General features: G+C 40.1%; 1 protein-coding gene across 39 annotated transcripts in view; it reads right to left on the bottom strand.

Annotated features, from left to right (window-relative positions):
- The window catches only part of CLASP2 (cytoplasmic linker associated protein 2), a 167,625-nt gene that overhangs the window by 105,738 nt on the left and 42,997 nt on the right, over nt 1-18,890 (bottom strand). For 19 of the 39 annotated variants that reach the window (XM_040479605.1, XM_040479613.1, XM_040479608.1 and 16 more), the window contains 2 exons: nt 17,999-18,145; nt 2,525-2,607 (listed from right to left, as the gene is read on the bottom strand). In XM_040479605.1, the coding sequence (XP_040335539.1) occupies nt 2,525-2,607; nt 17,999-18,145 (230 nt within the window). Of the gene's footprint in view, nt 1-2,524; nt 2,608-17,998; nt 18,146-18,527; nt 18,728-18,890 lie in introns of those variants that run through there. The other 20 variants (XM_040479606.1, XM_040479619.1, XM_040479621.1 and 17 more) reach the window with 5 other exon arrangements.

Below are 18,890 nucleotides of genomic sequence, written 5' to 3'. Positions count from 1 at the left end.
CCCCATCTTCTTTATCCATTCATCCATCGATGGACATTTGGGCTCTTTCCATACTTTGGCTATTGTTGACAGTGCTGCTATAAACATGGGGGTGCATGTGCCCCTTCAAAACAGCACACCTGGATCCCGTGGATAAATGCCTAGTAGTGCAATTGCTGGGTCATAGGGAGTTCTATGTTTAGTTTTCTGAGGACCCTCCATCCTGTTTTCCAGAGTGGCTGCACCAGCTTGCATCGCCACCAACAGTGCAAAAGAGATCCTCTTCTCTGCGTCCTCGCCAGCATCTGTTGTCTCCTGTGTCATTAATGTGAGCCACTCTGACAGGTGGGAGGTGGTATCTCATTGGGGCTTTGGTTTGTATTTCCCTGATGATGAGTGATGCGGAGCATCTTTCCATGTGTCTGTTGGCCACCTTCTAGTGCCATTTTTAGTGGAAAATGGAAATACATTATAGACAATAAAGTAAAATCCTTTGTCTTCCTTATCTGTTACCCTTATGCCATTTCTCTGCTCATGAGTAACTGCAGATATATTCTTAAAATGGTTTGTTTTTAAAAACAAGATGCAAATATCCTAAGAAGTAATAATAAGCCCGATTCCCCAAAACGACTTCGGGTATGTATCTACAGCGTTCATATCCTCATCATGATTCACCGCTGCAGAAGGACATGGTTTAGGTTAGCTCCCCCACACGGTCACCAGGAGAGCTACAGGCTTTGTCTCCTCAGGAGCCAACCATTTGCCAAACACCGTTACCCTCTCATTCACTTAAATATTGATATAACAGGGATGCGCTACGCTGGGCATGAAGGAGACTATGGTGAGCAAACAACAGGTCTTTGCCTTATAGAGCTTAGAATCTAACTACAAAGAGAAAAAAGAAATTTATCAAATTATATAAAATTGCAAATAGAAAAGTACTGCCAAACAGAATTACAGTTCCATGCGTCTATTTATACAGAACGGGAGGCTTGAACTAGTTTAAAGAGTCAAGTGTGAACCGAGAGCTAAAGGATGAGGTGAGCATCCTCGGGCCAAGTAGGGAGATGAGCCTTCCCTAGAATGAAAAGAACATGCAAAGGCTCTGCGACAGAAGGGCAGTAAAAGAAGGCCAAAGTACAGGAGTAGAAAGTGCAAAGGGGGCCAGGGGAACAGCCAATGACCCAACCAGAAGTCAACAGGTGCACATTATTTTTCCACATCACAAGGGTTCAGCGTGCGCAGGCGATCTAAATCGGTTCAGTCAGAAGGACTCTCACAAATTTTACGGCATCAACCAGAAAAGAGGCAGAGGGCAGTGCAGCCATGTTGCTGACCACGAGGGAAGACAAAACGGAGGAATCCAGAAGCGAGAGATGGAAAGAAAAGGGGTCCCGGTGATATTGAGTATCACTATGATACGATGCATTGCTCTGGAAACAATATCGAACAAGCACCTTCCTCAAGAGAGTCTTTCTTTTTCAGTAGCCATTACTTTCCCCTTTTGCTTGAAACAAAAGCCCCCAAAACCAAGAGTACAGAGGGGAGCAGGGCACGAGACAAGGTGAGGTAGGAGGGAGTCCAGGTAACATTCTGTTAGAGAATGACTGTTGGAGGATTCTGAGCAGCGCTTTCTTGCCTCCCAATAGTCCTTCTGCCTAATTTCAGAGTAAAGGCAGGCCCCCCCAGCCGCTCTGAATCTTACTATGATACGATGCATTGCTCTGGAGTACAATGTCAGACTCCCTCTCCCCCAACAAGGGAAATCGGGTCAACTCAAAAATTTATTTCCGTGAGAGGGTACACAACTTTTCAAACATTCTCTTAGGAGACGATACAAACAAAAGAACTCTGAATACTACTAAGTGAGAAATCCGAGGCAGTAGGATTCCTCGATTTCTGACTTTCGCAAACTGCACTGATGGTGTCCACATACAAAACACTGGAAGTGTAGACCTGTAAGGGGTCGATCATGAGTCCCGTTTCGGACAGGTTGGGTCTGAGATGCCTCTGAGACCTCTAGAAGGACATGTCAGGTAAACATCAGCGGAGAACTTATTCTGACACTCAAGAGAGATAAAAACCTGTGCGGGAGCTGAAGCCATGGGTGTGAAGAAGTGACTCAGTAAGAAAGTGGAAAGGAGAGGGCCCACCCCTGATCCCTAAGAAATCCCCATATTCAACAGCCAGGTAGAGAATGGAACGCGCGTAAAGGAGACAGAGATGAAGTGGACAAAAAGGTAGGAGTGTAAAAACAAAACAAACCGAGTCAAAAGAAAGAAGAACAATGTGTCACAAACAGCTTTAAGAAAAGCGGATGTAGTCGAACGCTGCTCAAGGTAATGACTCAACTTTAGCCTCAGTGAAAAATCACTTGAAACTCTAATCGCACCAAGCAAATAACAGCTTGGTAATAATAAGCCCAGTGTTTTACTTACACAGTAATTTAAGGGGAAAAAGAACTTTGAGAAAGAGACCAAAATAACTCTATGAACAGGTGTATGAGCACCAATCACAGGAAGTGCTTCTTCACTGGCATCCTTACCTGAACAGAAGGGACATCGGTGAAAGCTTTTATAAAATCATCTTCATCCACTGCTCCAGCACCCCCTTCCTTAGAAGCACCTGCTAATTAAAAGGAGATGGATTTATTTCTTTAGTTTATTTTTTGAGAGAGAGAGAGAGAGAGAGAGAGAGAGAGCAAGTACAAGTGAGCAGGGGAGGGGCAGAGAGAGAGGGAGGGAGAGAATCCCAAGCAGGCTCCGTGCTGTCAGCTCAGGGCCTGATGCAGGGCTCAAACTCACGATACATGAGATCATGGACCTGAGCCAAAATCAAAAGTCGGACACTCAACGGACTCAGCCACCTAGGAGTGCCTAAAGTTTATTTTTATGCATTCTGGCACCAAGGAAAATATGGAAAATATAGCTCTTTTGATATCAAAAAGGCATAATTTTGAGAGAAGTTCCATTTTATAAGACAGCATTAAAATAAAATCAACATCTTTCAGAAAAGTCAAGGTACCTAGCAGTAGTTGACTAATTCTTTATAAAGTAAGAGGGCAGGGGCGCCTGGGTGGCCCAGTCGGTTAAGCATCTGACTTCAGCTCAGGTCATGATCTCAAGGCCTGTGAGTTCGAGCCCCGCATCGGGCTCTGGGCTGACAGCTCAGAGCCTGGAGCCTATTTCAGATGCTGTGTCTCCCTCTCTCTCTCTGACCCTCCCCTGTTCATGCTCTGTCTCTCTCTGTCTCAAAAATAAACGTTAAAGAACAATTAAAAAAAATTAAATTAAATTAAAAAAATAAAGTAAGAGGACAGGCTAGCCGTAAAATGCAAATTATAAGAACAGAGCCCTCCCATCCTTATTCAATGCAACAGCAAGTACACAAGAAATACAGGTGAAAAGAGAATCATTTAAAAAGGTAAACAGCAATTTTAATGACACCGAATATCAATAAGTGATGGCAAATAAATGAGGCAGAGGGTCCACGTACGCAGCAGAGCCTAGGAAAGCAAATGTGAAGGAAACGAGGTTCTTGAAATTACATCTCAACAGGCAAACAGATCTCCCCTGACCGCACACGGACAATAAAAAAGTGACCTTAACAGGTAGTAGCCGTTTAAGAGCCAGTAACTGAACCACCGTCTTCCAGCTCCGGCTGTACTCCTTCCCATTCCCGGATGCTGGGCCTAGGATCGGGCAAACCACCTTTCTGCCAATTCTAATGGTTTCCTGCCAAACCCTGCCAACAGGGGGACCGGGGAGAATGGAAGGAGAACCAGTAGGGGCACCGGAGAGACTGGAAAGTGGAAGGAGGCAGCTGCTCCTTCTGGCTTCCTGCTTGCCTCAATAAAACCCTAACAGCTCTGACAGGACGCTCGTTTCAGTGGCAGCTCTTGGCTCCTGTCAGCAGTTGTTCTGACCCTCACCAGGCCCACGGCGCCCGCCCGTCGCAGAGCAGCTCCTCACAGAGGTGGGAGCGGCAGCTCTGCAGGGCCCCACCTCCACGTTTTAATAATCGTCACCCCGTCTTCCCTGCTTAGGAACAGGAGCTCTTGACTGTAATTACTACCTCCATGATGCTTTAGTGTCCTGTTTTTTCATTTCTAATTCACCAGGTCCATTTAACAATTCTTTATATTAAATTCTCTCTGTAAAAATACCTGCTGTGGGTTTCGTCTCTGGACTGAACCCTGATCAATGGAGGCAGGACTCAGTTTCTAACTCTATATATTTCTTTCTTCATGGTGATAATTTGACACATTCAAATCGATTTCAACCACACCAAATGTATATCCTAAGAGACAATTAACTTAAAAAATCTATCCAATTAAAAAATTAAATAATAATATCTCCCAAATTAAGTTTATCATCTACCGAGAGAAATATTAATACTTCAAAACTGGATTTAAAAATTAACATTGTCCTTGGGGTGCCGGGGTGGCTCAGTCGGTTGAGCCTGACTTCGGCTCAGGTCATAATCTCGTGGTTCGCGGGTTCCAGCCCCATGTCATGCTCTGTGCTGACAGCTCAGAGCCTGGAGCCCACTTTCGATTCTGTGTCTCCCTCTCTCTGCCCTCCGCTGCTCACGCTCTGTTTCTCTCTCTCTCCCTCTCTCTCTCAAAAATAAACATACATTAAAAAAATTTTATAAAAAATTAACATTGTCCTAATAAAAAAAAAAAAACCACTCAGGATTTCCCAGGGCAGGTAAGAGGCTCCTCATCTTTAACAAAACAAACAAACCCTTTGAAGCTCCATCTTGTTGTGTGTGAGTTTTAAGGGGACTAAGAGGTGGACCACAGGACAGCGTAACAAAGCTGCAAGGTAATATAAAACTGCAACCTGGAAGCAATGACAATTTAATAAATTAAGAGAGGCATGAATGCATACTTGCTATAGAAAATTCAGCTAAAAGAGTAAATAAATTAGTTATTCCCTAGATATTATAAAAAAAATCAAGTAACAATAAAACTCTCAACCCTTTGCCCATGATCAGTCCTAGCAACTAACAGATTAACTGAAAAGCAGTTGAAGCAAAGAAACAAAAAATAAGATACCTAATCATACTATCTTAACATCTCATAACGTTTACCAAATCAATCTCTTCATATGGGCTTCAATTTTTTTAAGTTTTTTTTTTTTTTTAAGTCATCTCTACACCCAGTGTGGGGTTTGAACCCACGACCCCACAATCAAGAGTCACCCTCTCTCTTCCAGCTGAGGCAGCCGGGCGCCCCTGAGTTTCATTGTGTTTAACAATGGGTCCCTGAGAGGAAAGCAGAAGCCTGGATTTTTATTATTTCTTCCCAATCTTTCACAGTTGTCTTGCCCAGCCTAGCCCACTGAAACAAATTTCTTTAGGGACTTGTCCTTATCAAGTAGTTCCTAAATATTCAACACAGTTTTTATAAAAACAGTTTCTTTCCTCTTTCATTCAATATGAGTTGTTCACTTATATGCCACTTCCCGCAAAATACTGTGTTATAGTAACAAGAGGAAGCATTAGGCAAGTTTGAGAACAGTACTTGACTCCTGGAAAGTATACCTCTCAACTGGCAGAGGAGGCCTGTGCAGACGTCTCAGAGCAGAGCCAGTTGACAACTTTGGTGTGCTCAAGTGTGGAAGACAGAATCCTACAGAGGACTGGAAGACGGAGGGGGAGAGCAGTATGAAGACCGCCTACAGCGTGCACGCAGTTTACGAAAGGTATCGTATGTAGAATAGAATGTAAACTCCAACACATCAACCCACCAGCTACAACACAGTATTAAAAACCTTCAAGGGAATGCAGAGCATCTGAACAGATCCCAAACGAGCCCAGAAAAACATGCCAGGGACTGAGGACGTACATAGGAAAAGTCTAACTTTAAACAAGTCACGATTCATTCAGATCGTAACGCCTTTTATTATGCAGTGAGTTATATCTTAGGAGTAGGGCCAAATAACCTAGTGGGGAGGGTGGGCGGAGTCGAAATTAAATGGCTTTGAAAGTCCCACGGAAGCTGCAGACGCATAAGGCTACAGGTATCACCGAATGTGGCCTGATGACCAGCTGAGATGTGACAATTAGGTCTCTAAACCTGGACACGGGCAGTACAGAATTTCTCAAGCATGTGCACGGTTCTGAACAGCTGACCCCAACCTATCTCACTCTTACCTTTGAAACTCGCTTTGTATAAGCAGAGCTACTGCCACTGGGAGCGGACTGGGTCCGTGAATAGTGTCAGGACAGAGGACGTGCGGATCTTGTCCTTGCTTATCTCTTGTATGTATTATAAGTAAACCTTTTTACAATCCTAGTCCGCCTAATGCTTCCCTTCCCCTTGGTTTTGACTGGTGGCCAACAAAACAGAAAAGGGTCTCTGCATAGGGGAAAACTCTGTGGAACAAACTGTTTCACCTCACAATCACTATTCCATTTTCTGATGCAGCTTTGAAGTTCACCTAAACAAATGCTATCAGACATTTTTAGCACCAGCAAGGAGAACGAATACCATAGGCAGAGAGTCAGAACGGGTGATGGGTTCTAATGTCAAATATTACTGCAAGGGAAGGACAGCGGGTCTCTACAGCAAGAGGAGGTAAAGTGAGTCTGCAGGCAGGAGCACGAGCAGGGGCTGGAGGGCGACGCTGGCCTCCAACCTGACTGAGCTCTTTCAGATGTAACTGGGTCAACAATCACACCGGAACATACTGATAGGCCAAAACAACAGAACGGCTCTGCTCAGATGTGTACCCATGCTAAAACAGAGGTCACTACATTTTTTGTGTAATGGGCCAGACAGTAAGTATCTTAGACTTTGTGAACCATATGGTTTCTGTTGCAATTACTCAACTCTGCCACTGTAGGAGAGCAGCCACAGACAATATGTAAAATGAACGCGTGGGGCCGTCTTCCAATAAAGCTCTATTTATGGACACTACAATTTAAATTTCATATAGTTTTCACTTGTCACACAATCTTATTCTTCTTTTGAATATTTTTAATCATTTAAAATGTAAAAAAAAAAAAAAAAAAAAAAAGGCATTCCTAGCTCAGGCGTAAAACAGAAACCAGTCAGCTGGACATGCGTGGCCTGTGGGCTACAGTTTGCTGATCCCTGCTCTAGAACTCACCGTAAACTAGGTGATGCCCCTACTTGGATGGGGGCAGAGAGGGGGGATCAGAGGGTTCTGACATTCAGGGGGTAGCATGTTTCTAGTAAACCAGAATGACTAGGGTAGGCACTCTCAGAAATTCCCAAATAGTACTTAAAGGTTGAAGTACAAAGAGAAAACTCATTCTACTTAGTCCTCAACTACCAATAAGATGAAGTGCTGAGTGCTGGATACAAAGGTGAGTGAGCCAAAGGGTAAAGCAGTGTGTTTCAGAGACAGGAGCGAGGGGAACAAGTCTCAGAACTTGTGGGAAAGGGCAGGTTCTTCCCATGTTACAACCAAGAGACTAGCCCTTAGAGAAAGATGAATAATAAAGAAACAGCGTGGGGGGTAAATAGGGCTTAAACCCCAATAAAATTCATAGAAGAGCAGAATTTTAATTTTTTAAATTTATTTTAAAGGTTGATTTATTTGAGAGAGAAAGAGAGACACAGCACAGGCTGGGCCCGGGCAGAGAGTGAGGGGGACAGAGGATCTGAAACGGGTTCCAGGCTCTGCACTGACAGCAGCAAGCCCGACGTGGGGCTTGAACCCACAAACCGTGAGATCTTGACCTGAGCCGAAGTCAGACGCTTACCTGACTGAGCCACCCAGGGTGCCCCTAAAACCCATAGTTTTCACAGTGAGTGATCCAAGGAGAGCATTACCAGTGCTTCTGAAGAGTGCTACCAAGAGTCAGAGACAGTTTAACCTAAGAGCCTTCTTTCAAGCAGGGTTGAAAACGATACTCGGTCGAAAACACAAGATTTTTACGCAAAAGAAGGAAATATTTCAGGAGGCGCAGCCCAGAGTTCCGCACAGACCAAGAACAGAGGAAAACACTGGTTTAGAGAACCACACCCAGAGAGAGAATAAAACCCTCAAAGAAACACAATCCCAGAAGGAAGGGACCTGACGACAGGTTCCTGTTGGATTTGAAAACTGCCATTAAGTCAGTGACTACTATGAACTTCCTGTACCTTCCCTTCTCAAATGGAGTGTCCATTATGGATATTCTGTTCTGATACCCGATTTTGATGCTAACTTCCTGGGGTGCGAGTAAGACGTCTTTTTAGTTCACAGGCCTCTGGATGGAGAGGAGCCACACCAAAGAACCCTCCCCATGTGACCTGATGGAGACCACAAGATCATGTACTTTGAACCTGACACTACCAATCAGTTGAAACTTTTGAGAAAAGTCCATGAGTGTATCTTGTACCTGAAAGGCATGTGAATTATTGTGGTCAGAGGGCAAGCTGCAATCGATTGTTTGCAAGAACAGCTGAGCAATTCCTCGCATTCCCCAATGCTCCTTTCACAATGTGACTTTGCATCCCCAGCCAACAGGTGAGGAGTGACCTTGAATTCTCGACTTGAGACCAGACCTAGGAGAGGCTGGGGGGCGGGCGGGGGGGTTCCTGATTGGTGATGCCCCAGTTTTGAGCAGGAATAAATCTCTGAGGAAAGCTTCTACAATTGCCAGTTTAGGCTCAAAGAACTCTCATCAATGAAATTAACTTCAAGCAATGAAATCACAAGGCAAACCATTATGAACTAAGAGTCACAGGTAACAGATAATAAATTTTAGAATTACAGACATTAGAACTGTCTAGTACAGACTACAGAACATATGTGAATACACGATTTAAAGAAATAATGTGGACAGAATCACGAACATACCAATCAACAAAGGCATTAGGAATGACAAACGAATTCGGGGGAGGAAGCACTTGCCCTACCACCTATCAAGATTTACAAAGCTAATTATGACAGGTTTTAGTGCAGGAACAGGCCAACTAATCAAATAAACAAATTAGAGACTTCAAAAAGAGACCCCAAAATACATGAAACTTTGATACATGACAAAGAAGTGATTAGGATTAATGGCGCAAGTAGAAACTATTCACATAGTAACCCTCTGGGGCACCTGGCTGGCTCAGTCCGTTAAGCACCACTCTTGATTTTGGCTAAGGTCATGATCACATCACATGGTCTGTGGCTTGAAGCCCGCATGGGACTCTGCACTGGCAGTGTGGAGCCTGTTGGATTCAGTCTCTCTCTCTCTCTCTTTCTGCCCCTCCCCAGCTCGTACTTTCACTCACTCTCTCCCAACATCAACGATAAACTCAAAAAAACAAAATAAAATAGTGTCCTAAAATTCAACGAAATGCTGAGATAATGGATTATCAAGAAAAAAGTATTTTCTTACTAAATATTAAAACTTATAGTAGACATTTTGAATCCCGTGGGAAAAGGTAGTTCCCCAAATTCAAATCAGACGTTCAACTACATACTCCAAAAACCAAAGACCAAAGAGAAGAGCGACTAAAACCACCCACAGCACATACTTATAATACAGCTAAGAGAAGACTAATGACACTTCGCACTTTGATTCACAAGTAGATGGGGAAAAACAAACATCCAAGGCCAGCCCTGGACTGGACTTGAGAGTCCTCACTGGGGAGAAAAATCAGAGGATGCTGTATGGAGGATGAGGGTCCCGGTGGTGGTAGAACAGACCTCAGCTAAGATTCCCCCCAGGACTCCCAGGTAAGTAGCACTCAAAAGGGAGAGGTATCCCTTCGAAGCTTGTGGATAAAGGAAAGGAAGAAAGGGAAGATACAGGCTCTACTGAAATGAGATGCTATCACAGAATTAGAAATAGAAAGCCCCCCAGGTATCATTTAGCGAAGACACCGCACCTCATTATAACGAGGGCATTCTTGAATGAAGAAACTGAAAATTCTTCCTGGGCCCATAGAATTTATATATTTGATATAAAAAAATATTCTTAGGATACCTGAGGAAATTTGAATACAGAATGGAAGTGCTTAAAAGGAGGGGAATAGATAATTTACCAATTTACAAAAACTAAAATGGCTAGAAGGAACAAGTTAAATAACATCAAAAAGAAATCAGACAAATCTAGAACAAACCCAGACAATCTAAGACAACTGGCCTAGACTCTTCAAGTTATATCAATGTTACGGGTATAAAAATTGGTAAGGTGACTGTTCTATACACGTTATAGAATCTTCTTGCATATGATAACGATATTATGCATACAACAACTGTAGCATACCTGGTAAGTCTTAGGAAGAGCATATTTAATATTTATGGCTGGAATGTCATAATGTCTACAACTTGGACACTACAATGTTTCCAACTGTTGAGATTAAAAAAAAAAAAGAGTATGTGTGGGAATAGGTTTATATAGAGTCAAATATGGCAAACACTAGTTATTCAATCTAGGTGATGGGCGTTTGCTGCATGTCAACTTTGCTATATATGCTCAAAATTTTTCTTAATAAAAAGTTTGAGGAACCACTCACTATAAAAGCTAGAGTAAGTACAGAGATATAGATCAGGAAAAAAGAAACTATAGAAACTAACTGAAATATATGCAATAGCACTCATTCAATGAAGTAAAGAATGTTTTCTTTAAATGCACAGACATTAATTGGCCATGCATAAGAACATAAATTAAAATAGATACATTGTCATTGTACACAAAAATAAATTCAAGATATACTGATAAAATTAAGTGTAAAATAATAATTTTTTTTGTAAGTTTATCTATTTATTTTTGAGAGAGAGCACACGCAAGCCAGGGAGGGGCAGAGATGGAGCCATGGAATGTAACACAGGCTCCAGGCTCTGAGCTGTCTGAGCCCAATGGGGCTCAAACGCACAAACCATGAGATCATGACCTGAGCCAAACTCGGAGGCTCAACCGACTGAGCCACCCAGGCGCCCCTAATTAATGTGTTAGAATAAATTGGAATAAAACATTTGCATAGCCTTGGGACTGGATAATAGTCCTTTTTATTCAGGTTAGGAAATTTGGAAGTCAAAAAGAAAATAACACATATATTACCTACCACAACAAAAAGTTTTTAAGTTTTTTTTTTAAAACTATTTTTACAATTTTTTTTTTTAAGAGACTGAGAGAGACAGAACACAAGTGGGGGAGGGGCAGAGGGCAAATGAGACACAGAATCCAAAGCAGGCTCCAGGCTCTAAGCTGTCACCACAGAGCCCGACGCAGGGCTCGAACTCACAAACCACGAGATCACGACCTGAGCCAAAGTCAGACGTTTAACCAACTAAGCCACCCAGGCGCCCCCCAAAATTTTTAAGTTTTGATGTAAAAATGCCATGGACAGAGGAGATACGGATGAAATATTTATGATTTTTAACAAAAGACTAAGAGGCCTAATATTTTAAAAATTGTAACAAACGGATGAGAAGAAAAAAAGCCCAATAAAAAATGGGCAAATAACAACAACATGTAATTCACAGAAGAGGATATGCTAATTTCATTAATAGATGTAAATATTCTCAACCTCAATAGAATAAAAACTCCAGGAAGGCAGCAGGGTCTTTGTTTTTGTTCACCGACTGTTTTCCGGAGATCACAAAAGTAGCAGCATGCTAAAAAGCTTTCAGTAAACATCTGCCAGCTGCTGGCCAGATGGACAGGTGAACGGAAAAATGCAAATTAAAAAGAAAAAAAAAATAAACACCATTTTTTACCTATCAGAATGACAATAATTAATAAGGCTGTTACATTCAAAGCTGGAAAAGATAAAATAATGTCTTTATTAAAATGAAAAATACAACCTTTAATTGAACCTTCAGAGGAATCGATTCCACAGATCAGCAACAGAATGTGCAAATACAGGAAGTACACGGAGATCTGCATTCTTGGTGACGCCATAAAGCTACAGACAACCCGAATGACCCTGGCAGAGAAACAGTTTATTACATCATGGTACGCCAGTCATGTGGAATACTAGATGGCTATTAGAAGGATGTGATCGCTGCCATTCTTGATGCTGAAGGATGGACGTCTGGTGAAAAAAGTCAAGCTGCAAAGTGTTTACTCACTAGTGTGTTTGATGTGGGCGAACATAACATGTAATCCGGGCACCTACATAAACGAACGTGGAGTAAGAAGTAGAAGGACACATAGCAAACAACAGTGGTTACGGCAAAGCAACAGGATTCGAGAGGTAGGATACTATTAAACTAAACCTGTTGAATTACTTGAATCATACTCATCTTACAACTAAAGCTGAGACAGATGGCATCAGTGCTTCTTATGATGAATAAAAACCCATCAGTGATATGGTTTTTGTTGTAATTTAACATGGGATGATGGCTACAGGCCAATCACTAAATTCCCAATGTCAATAACAGGATCTTGCTATATGGGATAAAAATAAGAAATATGCATCACGGGGCGCCTGGCTGGCTCAGTCGGTTAAGCATCCGACTTCCACCCGGTCATGATCTCACGGCTTGTGAGTTCGAGCCCTGCGTCGGGCTCTGTGCTGACAGCTCAGAGCCTGGAGCCCGCTCCGGATTCTGTGTCTCCCCTTCTCTCTGCCCCTCCTCTGCTCATGCTCTGTGTCTGTCTCAAAAATAAATAAAAAAAATTTAAAAACGTTAAAAAAAAAAAAAAAAGAAATATGCATCACACACAGTGCTGGATAGGAGATGACCAGAGATGATCCAAGAAAAAGCCTCTGGCCAAGCAGAGGCTAGTAACTGTCTTATCTTGGATACATCATTTTACTCTCAGGAGGCTCAGTCCCTTCACCTGAATTGGGCCAGATAATCTTTAAGATTAAGGGCTAAAACACTCTGCTTCAGTACCTTCCCTTGGCATTAAGCGAAGAGAAGAAAACAAACACAACAAAACAAAACACACAAACAGAAAAGTTATTTGATTTCATATAAAGTTCAATAGCAAGATATCGAGGTTTACCTGTTAAAAATTTGAATTCCAAGATTAAACATACAATTCTGTGAGATTTGTTTTATTAAATATATACCAATTCTCATGATCTTTATTTGTTTAAAAGAAAAAAAAAACTTAATTGTTTGCATGAGGGGAAAAAATGGGAATGATCAGCATGGAAAATCGATATTTGGATCTTCTTAATAAAACCAGGTCAGACATAAATGAAGTTAAGCAAATATAAAATATCAAAATGATAAGTACTTCTGAATCTGAAATGGTGGTAATTATCTAATTATATGAATTAAAAGTTAAAACCATTTCAAAGGAATCTTTGATATTAGATGAAAAGAGTAGAGAGAAAATACTGTCCACTTGAATGAACGAGCAAGTGAGAAAGAACATCAGAACTTTGAGAACTAACTAAAGATTTAGCCAGTGATGTGTCTCAATGATTACATACAAGCCTCAAAAACAAATGACTAACCTCAAAATCGGGTACTAATCATTAACAATAACAATTATATTATCATCTAAGTCAACCTCTATATTAAAAAGAGTTAACAGCCAAAATAAATTGGTACGGGGTGATTTCAACAAGAAAACACTCAAAAGCATTTCTATTGACAAAGAAGAAATTTCAGGTTTGCTTATTTCCAAATATTCTATTTTTCTCAGAATCATTAGTTGAGCTTTAAAATGACCGAGTTATGGATGCTGAAAGGTAGTGACCATCCCTGTAGATTATAATCTTAGAGCTAAAGGATCTAGAAGAATTCTTATTTACCCAGTGACATTAGTGTGGGTGGCTGTACAGCAAAGTGCTTTCTGTGCTTTGCCCACTTATTAGATGCATGACACTATGCAACTTAACTTCTCCAAACCTAAGTTTACTCATCAGTAAAATTGGGATAATAAAGCACGGAATTCTATGGGGTTTGAGGTTTAAACAAGAGAATATATGTGAGAACACGAAAACATTTTTTTTTAAAATTATTACCTAAAGTACTCTAGAGACACAAATATTTTAAAAAACCAGGTTCCATCAGTATATTCTAAACCATGAACACAAAAGAAAACGTATTTACCTTAACCCCTATTTAAAAAAATTTTTTTCAATGTTTATTATTATTTATTTAATTTTTGTGTTTGTTTATTTTTGAGAGAAAGAGAGGCAGAGCATTCGTGGGGGAGGGGCAGAGAGAGAAGGAGACCCAGAATCCAAAGCCGGCTCCAGGCTCTGAGCTGTCAGCACAGAGCCCCATGTGGGACTCGAACTCAAGAGCCGTGAGATCACGACCTCAGCCGAAGTCAGACCCTTAACCGACTGAGCCACCCAGGCGCCCCCAATGTTTATTTTATTTTTGAGAGAAAGAGACAGAACATGAGCAGGGGAGGGGCAGAGAGAGAGAGAGAGAGAGAGAGAGAGAGAGAGACACGGAATTCGAAGCAGGCTCCACGCTCTGAGCTGTCAGCACAGAGCCCAATGTGGGACTCGAACTCAAGAACTGTGAGATCACGACCTAAGCCGAAGTTGGACCCTTAACGGGCTGAGCCACCCAAGCACCCCTACCTTAATCCCTATTATGAAGTTATAAATGTTATTCAGAAAAGGACTATTTAAAGGAAATCATTAAAAAAAAATAATACATAAAGGAATTCATTTTATCCTTTTATCTAATTAGCTAATAAGCACAAAGGTAACGCTGACACTCACATAACATGGGTTTCTATAGCAATAATATACTGGTATGGAGCAACCCATGACCCTTTGTTTGATTCTCCTTGACTTAAAGGCCACACGATTACAATATGAGTAAAACAGGTTGGCACCCTGAGCCAAAGGACAGAGAAAAACTAACACACACTAAAGATTAAACACAGGTCCTATTGGCTTTAATTAACTGGACAGGATACTTTGCTAAAAATAGTACACATCTCTTTAATCTTGACATATATCTCTGAGAAGTAACTTAAACTCCAAAACTTCAAAAGTAGATTCAGTAAGGATTCCAAAGAAATTCACTTTATTTTTATCTTGGCAATCTTCCTTGAAAGAATATTTGTTAAACGCAGTGGACTGTGATGGGTTTATTCAACTAATACATACCCCTCCACCACCATATTCCTTTAATAGGAACTAAACATACCTATCAGTATATTATATGCCTAGAAGTAGCAAACGAAATGCTTAGACTGAATCCTCATTATTCCATATAAACTTATGAGAAAGAAAGTGTATAGTCTAGAAAGCAGAATAATAACAGAGAGAGACAGGGACAACCCAACCTTCAAGTATTTCAAAGTATCATGTTAACAAATAATTAATCTTCCCTGCTTAAGTTACAAGGAGGCAGAATTTAATGCAATGTAAAATAGAATTCATTTATTCAGAACTGAATTTGGCTTATAACCTTTCTGGAGGACACTGTGCCACACTGAAAGGAGAAATCCCTCTATCCTTTGATTCAGTAAACTCGAGAAATTTATTCCAAGGAAATGATTACAAGAGATGTGCTAAAAGATACCCAGAAAAGCATAATGGAATTATTTAGCACGGCAGGAAATATTGAAAGCAACCTAGATATTATTTAGCTATGAATAGTTTTCAATTAATAAATTAGGATAATGAGAAAATGCTCCACGTAAAATACTAGTAAGAAAAAAAGGTATACAAAAGGACATCACGAATGGTGCCAATTCTGTCCTCCTCCTAAGAAAATGTGTGTGCGTAAGTTTATATATATGTAAATTATTGGAAAGTAATTAGAAGAAAGTTCATCATAATATATCAATTGATTATGCTCACATATAGTGGTACTGTAGGTGGTTTTATTCCAAATTGTAATCAATGTGCATACATTATTTTAATCAGATGTTGAGTAGTCACCCATCAGGAATACTGTGAAAGGGACTGCTACCCTTGAACACTAAACTGAACTATACGACCAATGTCCTTTCTAATGCAAAGGTTCTTAAACTCTTACGAAAACTTTCTATAACTAATCTAAAAATCAATAAGCCTCTGCCAAGAACAGAAAATCTAAAGTTAAATTTTCAAAGGACTGAGAGCCAAGAAGGGCATTAGTTTCGGAAGCAGTATCAGTATCTCCTGGCTAGAGCTCTTTTCTTAGGTAGAGAAGCAGGCAGTGAACCTAAATGAGCTGGGGCAAACAAAAGCAACAGACACAAATTTGCAGGATGAATCTGCAATGGCCAAAAGGAGGAGGATGAGAAAGAGGACAAGGAGGGGAAGGAAGAAGGAATGAAGATCTCGTCCTCATTTTTATCAAAAGAGCCACTGCTTAGATGGATGAGATAATCCATATAAGTGATTAATGCCCATGATCACAAAAGCTATCTAGCATTTTCACATCTGGTAGGACTACAAACCAGAGAAGGTGATGTGGCAGAAAGGAAATCTGTTTCCTTAAAAACAACAACAACAAGACACTCTGATCTTATCAGTTTAATTAACATCAAAATTAAGTAAGCTTTTGTAGGTAAACTACAATCTCAATTTTCCTCTAAGGAAAATAAAATATGAAAAGCAGAGTTAATCATAAACCAATGAATGGCTTAGATTCACAAAAATGTTAAATATTATCACCATGCATTTCATGTATTAATCCATTTTAAGTTAAATAAGACCTGAAATCACTATTGTATCATATATCAGAAATCTATAATTCAAAAATCAAGACAAAAAAAATCCCCTTTGCAAGTAATTCAAGGTAGCCATATGTTACAAAAGGAAGAAATCACAGAATTGCCGTATACTTTTTACCAGAGATAAGAATGCATAATAGACAATGTCATGTAATAGGATGTGATAACTAACATTTGGATGATAATATATTCCTATAACAAAGAGAAAATAATTAAACCACTAAAGTGTAAATTACCCAAAATACCAAGAGAAATCATTAAGACATTTCTATTTCAAAACATTTACCTATTTATTTATATGCATAAGAGTATATGTAAAGAGGTTATATGTCTATATATAGATACATAAGTGTGTGTATATATCATCTTTCTTGCTAGTTATATGGCACACTAAAGACAGTTAAAATGAAATATTTATGGTATTTTTTCTGCATTGAGAATATCACATGACTTGAAATTAATGTTTAGTTGTACAGAAAGGTCAAGAGAACACAACTTCTAGGACCTGGTCAAAATATACAGCTTATTTTTCCTTTCTCTATACTTTTAATAAAAAAGCTATAGGTAAAAAGGGGAAAAACAAAATTCTGAAGATCAGGATTTTCCTACCAGTTATCAAAAACAAGGCACAATCTGTTCTCTCAAATTATCACACACACACACACACACACACACACACACACGAAAGAAAAAGAGAAAGTAGCTAATGTCCTTTTAGCATTAAATATTTACTTATTCTAATAGGATTCATTTTACCAAAAAGACCTGGCAGAAAGTTAGCACCTGAAAAGTACTCGTGGCTTTCTTATTAGAATATGAAAAAATACCCATAAAAAAATTTAAAAGATAAACAGTATGACAGAAGCAGTTCTAATACGATCAAAGAATGTACTATGTGTTTGTAACTTCATAAAAGCTGTTTTTTCCTATTTTATTATTATCAAATCCAGAAACCATTGTTGAGGCAATTTCACTTGACCACCACCCATTTCCTATTGTGACAAATGACTCAATATCCAGTATCTTCAACCATTCTTTCAACCCTGAAGTATTCAAGACTCACTACTAGATGAACGTATAGAAACGTTACAAAAATCGGTATTTCTTTAACAACGATAGCACCTGAAAATTAATAGCCAAAATCTGAAAAAACCTGCTCTCTCCTTAAAAACAAAACCAAAAAACCCCAAATCGAAAAATTCCCTTAAATGTCTCCCTTGAAAAATGGCATCTGAAAAATGAATACACTCAAGATACACTAATTCACAGGAAACAGCAATAGATCCCATTTTAAAACCATTTTGGAAAAGGCAGCACATTCTTCTGTGTGTTGCGAGAGACGCCCCAGACCTGCAACCATGCTGCAGTCATGAATAAACATATTCTTCTGAAGTTCTAAGTATGTGTGTCCACATCAAGGGCATGAGGCATGCACATCAGATTGGAAATGGATTTACATTACCTCCAACCTTAGGGCCACCTGCTGAACCAGGCTTCCTCGCACTGTTGACAGGATTTCCGGATGTTTTAGGTGCAGGAACCTTGAAGGCTGAAGCAGCTGATGATGGCCTATTTCCATCCACCGATTCCTCATCATCAAAGCTTTTATCTGCACAAAGCATTAGAAAAATGTATTTTAAGAGAACTACGCCTTGCTCCATTTCCCACAAGACTCAAAAATCAAATAAAGCTGTAAATAAAATCATTACTTTGTAAGATAGAATACAAAATAAAGCTCCTTTGCATAAGCATTTATATACTGGCCGACACCCTACGAAATAGCCCAGTATTATTTACAATTTGACTGCAATATTATCATATTTCCTACCTACACATGAAGGCAAATCATAAAACCAGATATATTAACCCTGATAGTGAAAAGCATTTTTCATTTTTCTGCTACTCATGGAAGCATTTTCTGCCAGCTCCTCCCATAGTGTATCTTCCAGCACACCCTGCCTTATTCCTTACACCCAGATTTTGCAACTTACAATCACAGATCCGTTTGCAAATCAGTCGCCTCATTCCTCTGAAAGCGCTGAATTTCCCTCACCCTAGGATGCTCCCAATGGTTCACATGGCCAAATACAGTAGATCTGGTACTAATCAAAGATTCTATCAAAAATAGACAGAAACAGCCACAGAACCACCACTGAGGTTTGTGCCGGCATTTTTCTTTCTCTTCCCTGCCCTAGGTGCTGTAACAGCCAATCGGCTACAAGGTGACATCATCTTATGGCAGCTACTGCCAGATGAAAGGTAAAAATTCTCCATGTACTTAAAAAATTATCTATGCAGCTGCAATCCTTATTCTTTACCTAAATTTCAGAGGCTTTCAATACAAAGGTTCCTAA

The sequence above is a fragment of the Herpailurus yagouaroundi genome, unplaced genomic scaffold (assembly GCF_014898765.1).
Source record: "Herpailurus yagouaroundi ecotype Mexico unplaced genomic scaffold, PumYag 159, whole genome shotgun sequence".
NCBI classification, from domain to species: domain Eukaryota; kingdom Metazoa; phylum Chordata; class Mammalia; order Carnivora; family Felidae; genus Herpailurus; species Herpailurus yagouaroundi.
The sequence above is the reverse complement of the archived record's forward strand: the minus strand, read 5'-3'. Positions and strand labels throughout refer to the sequence as shown.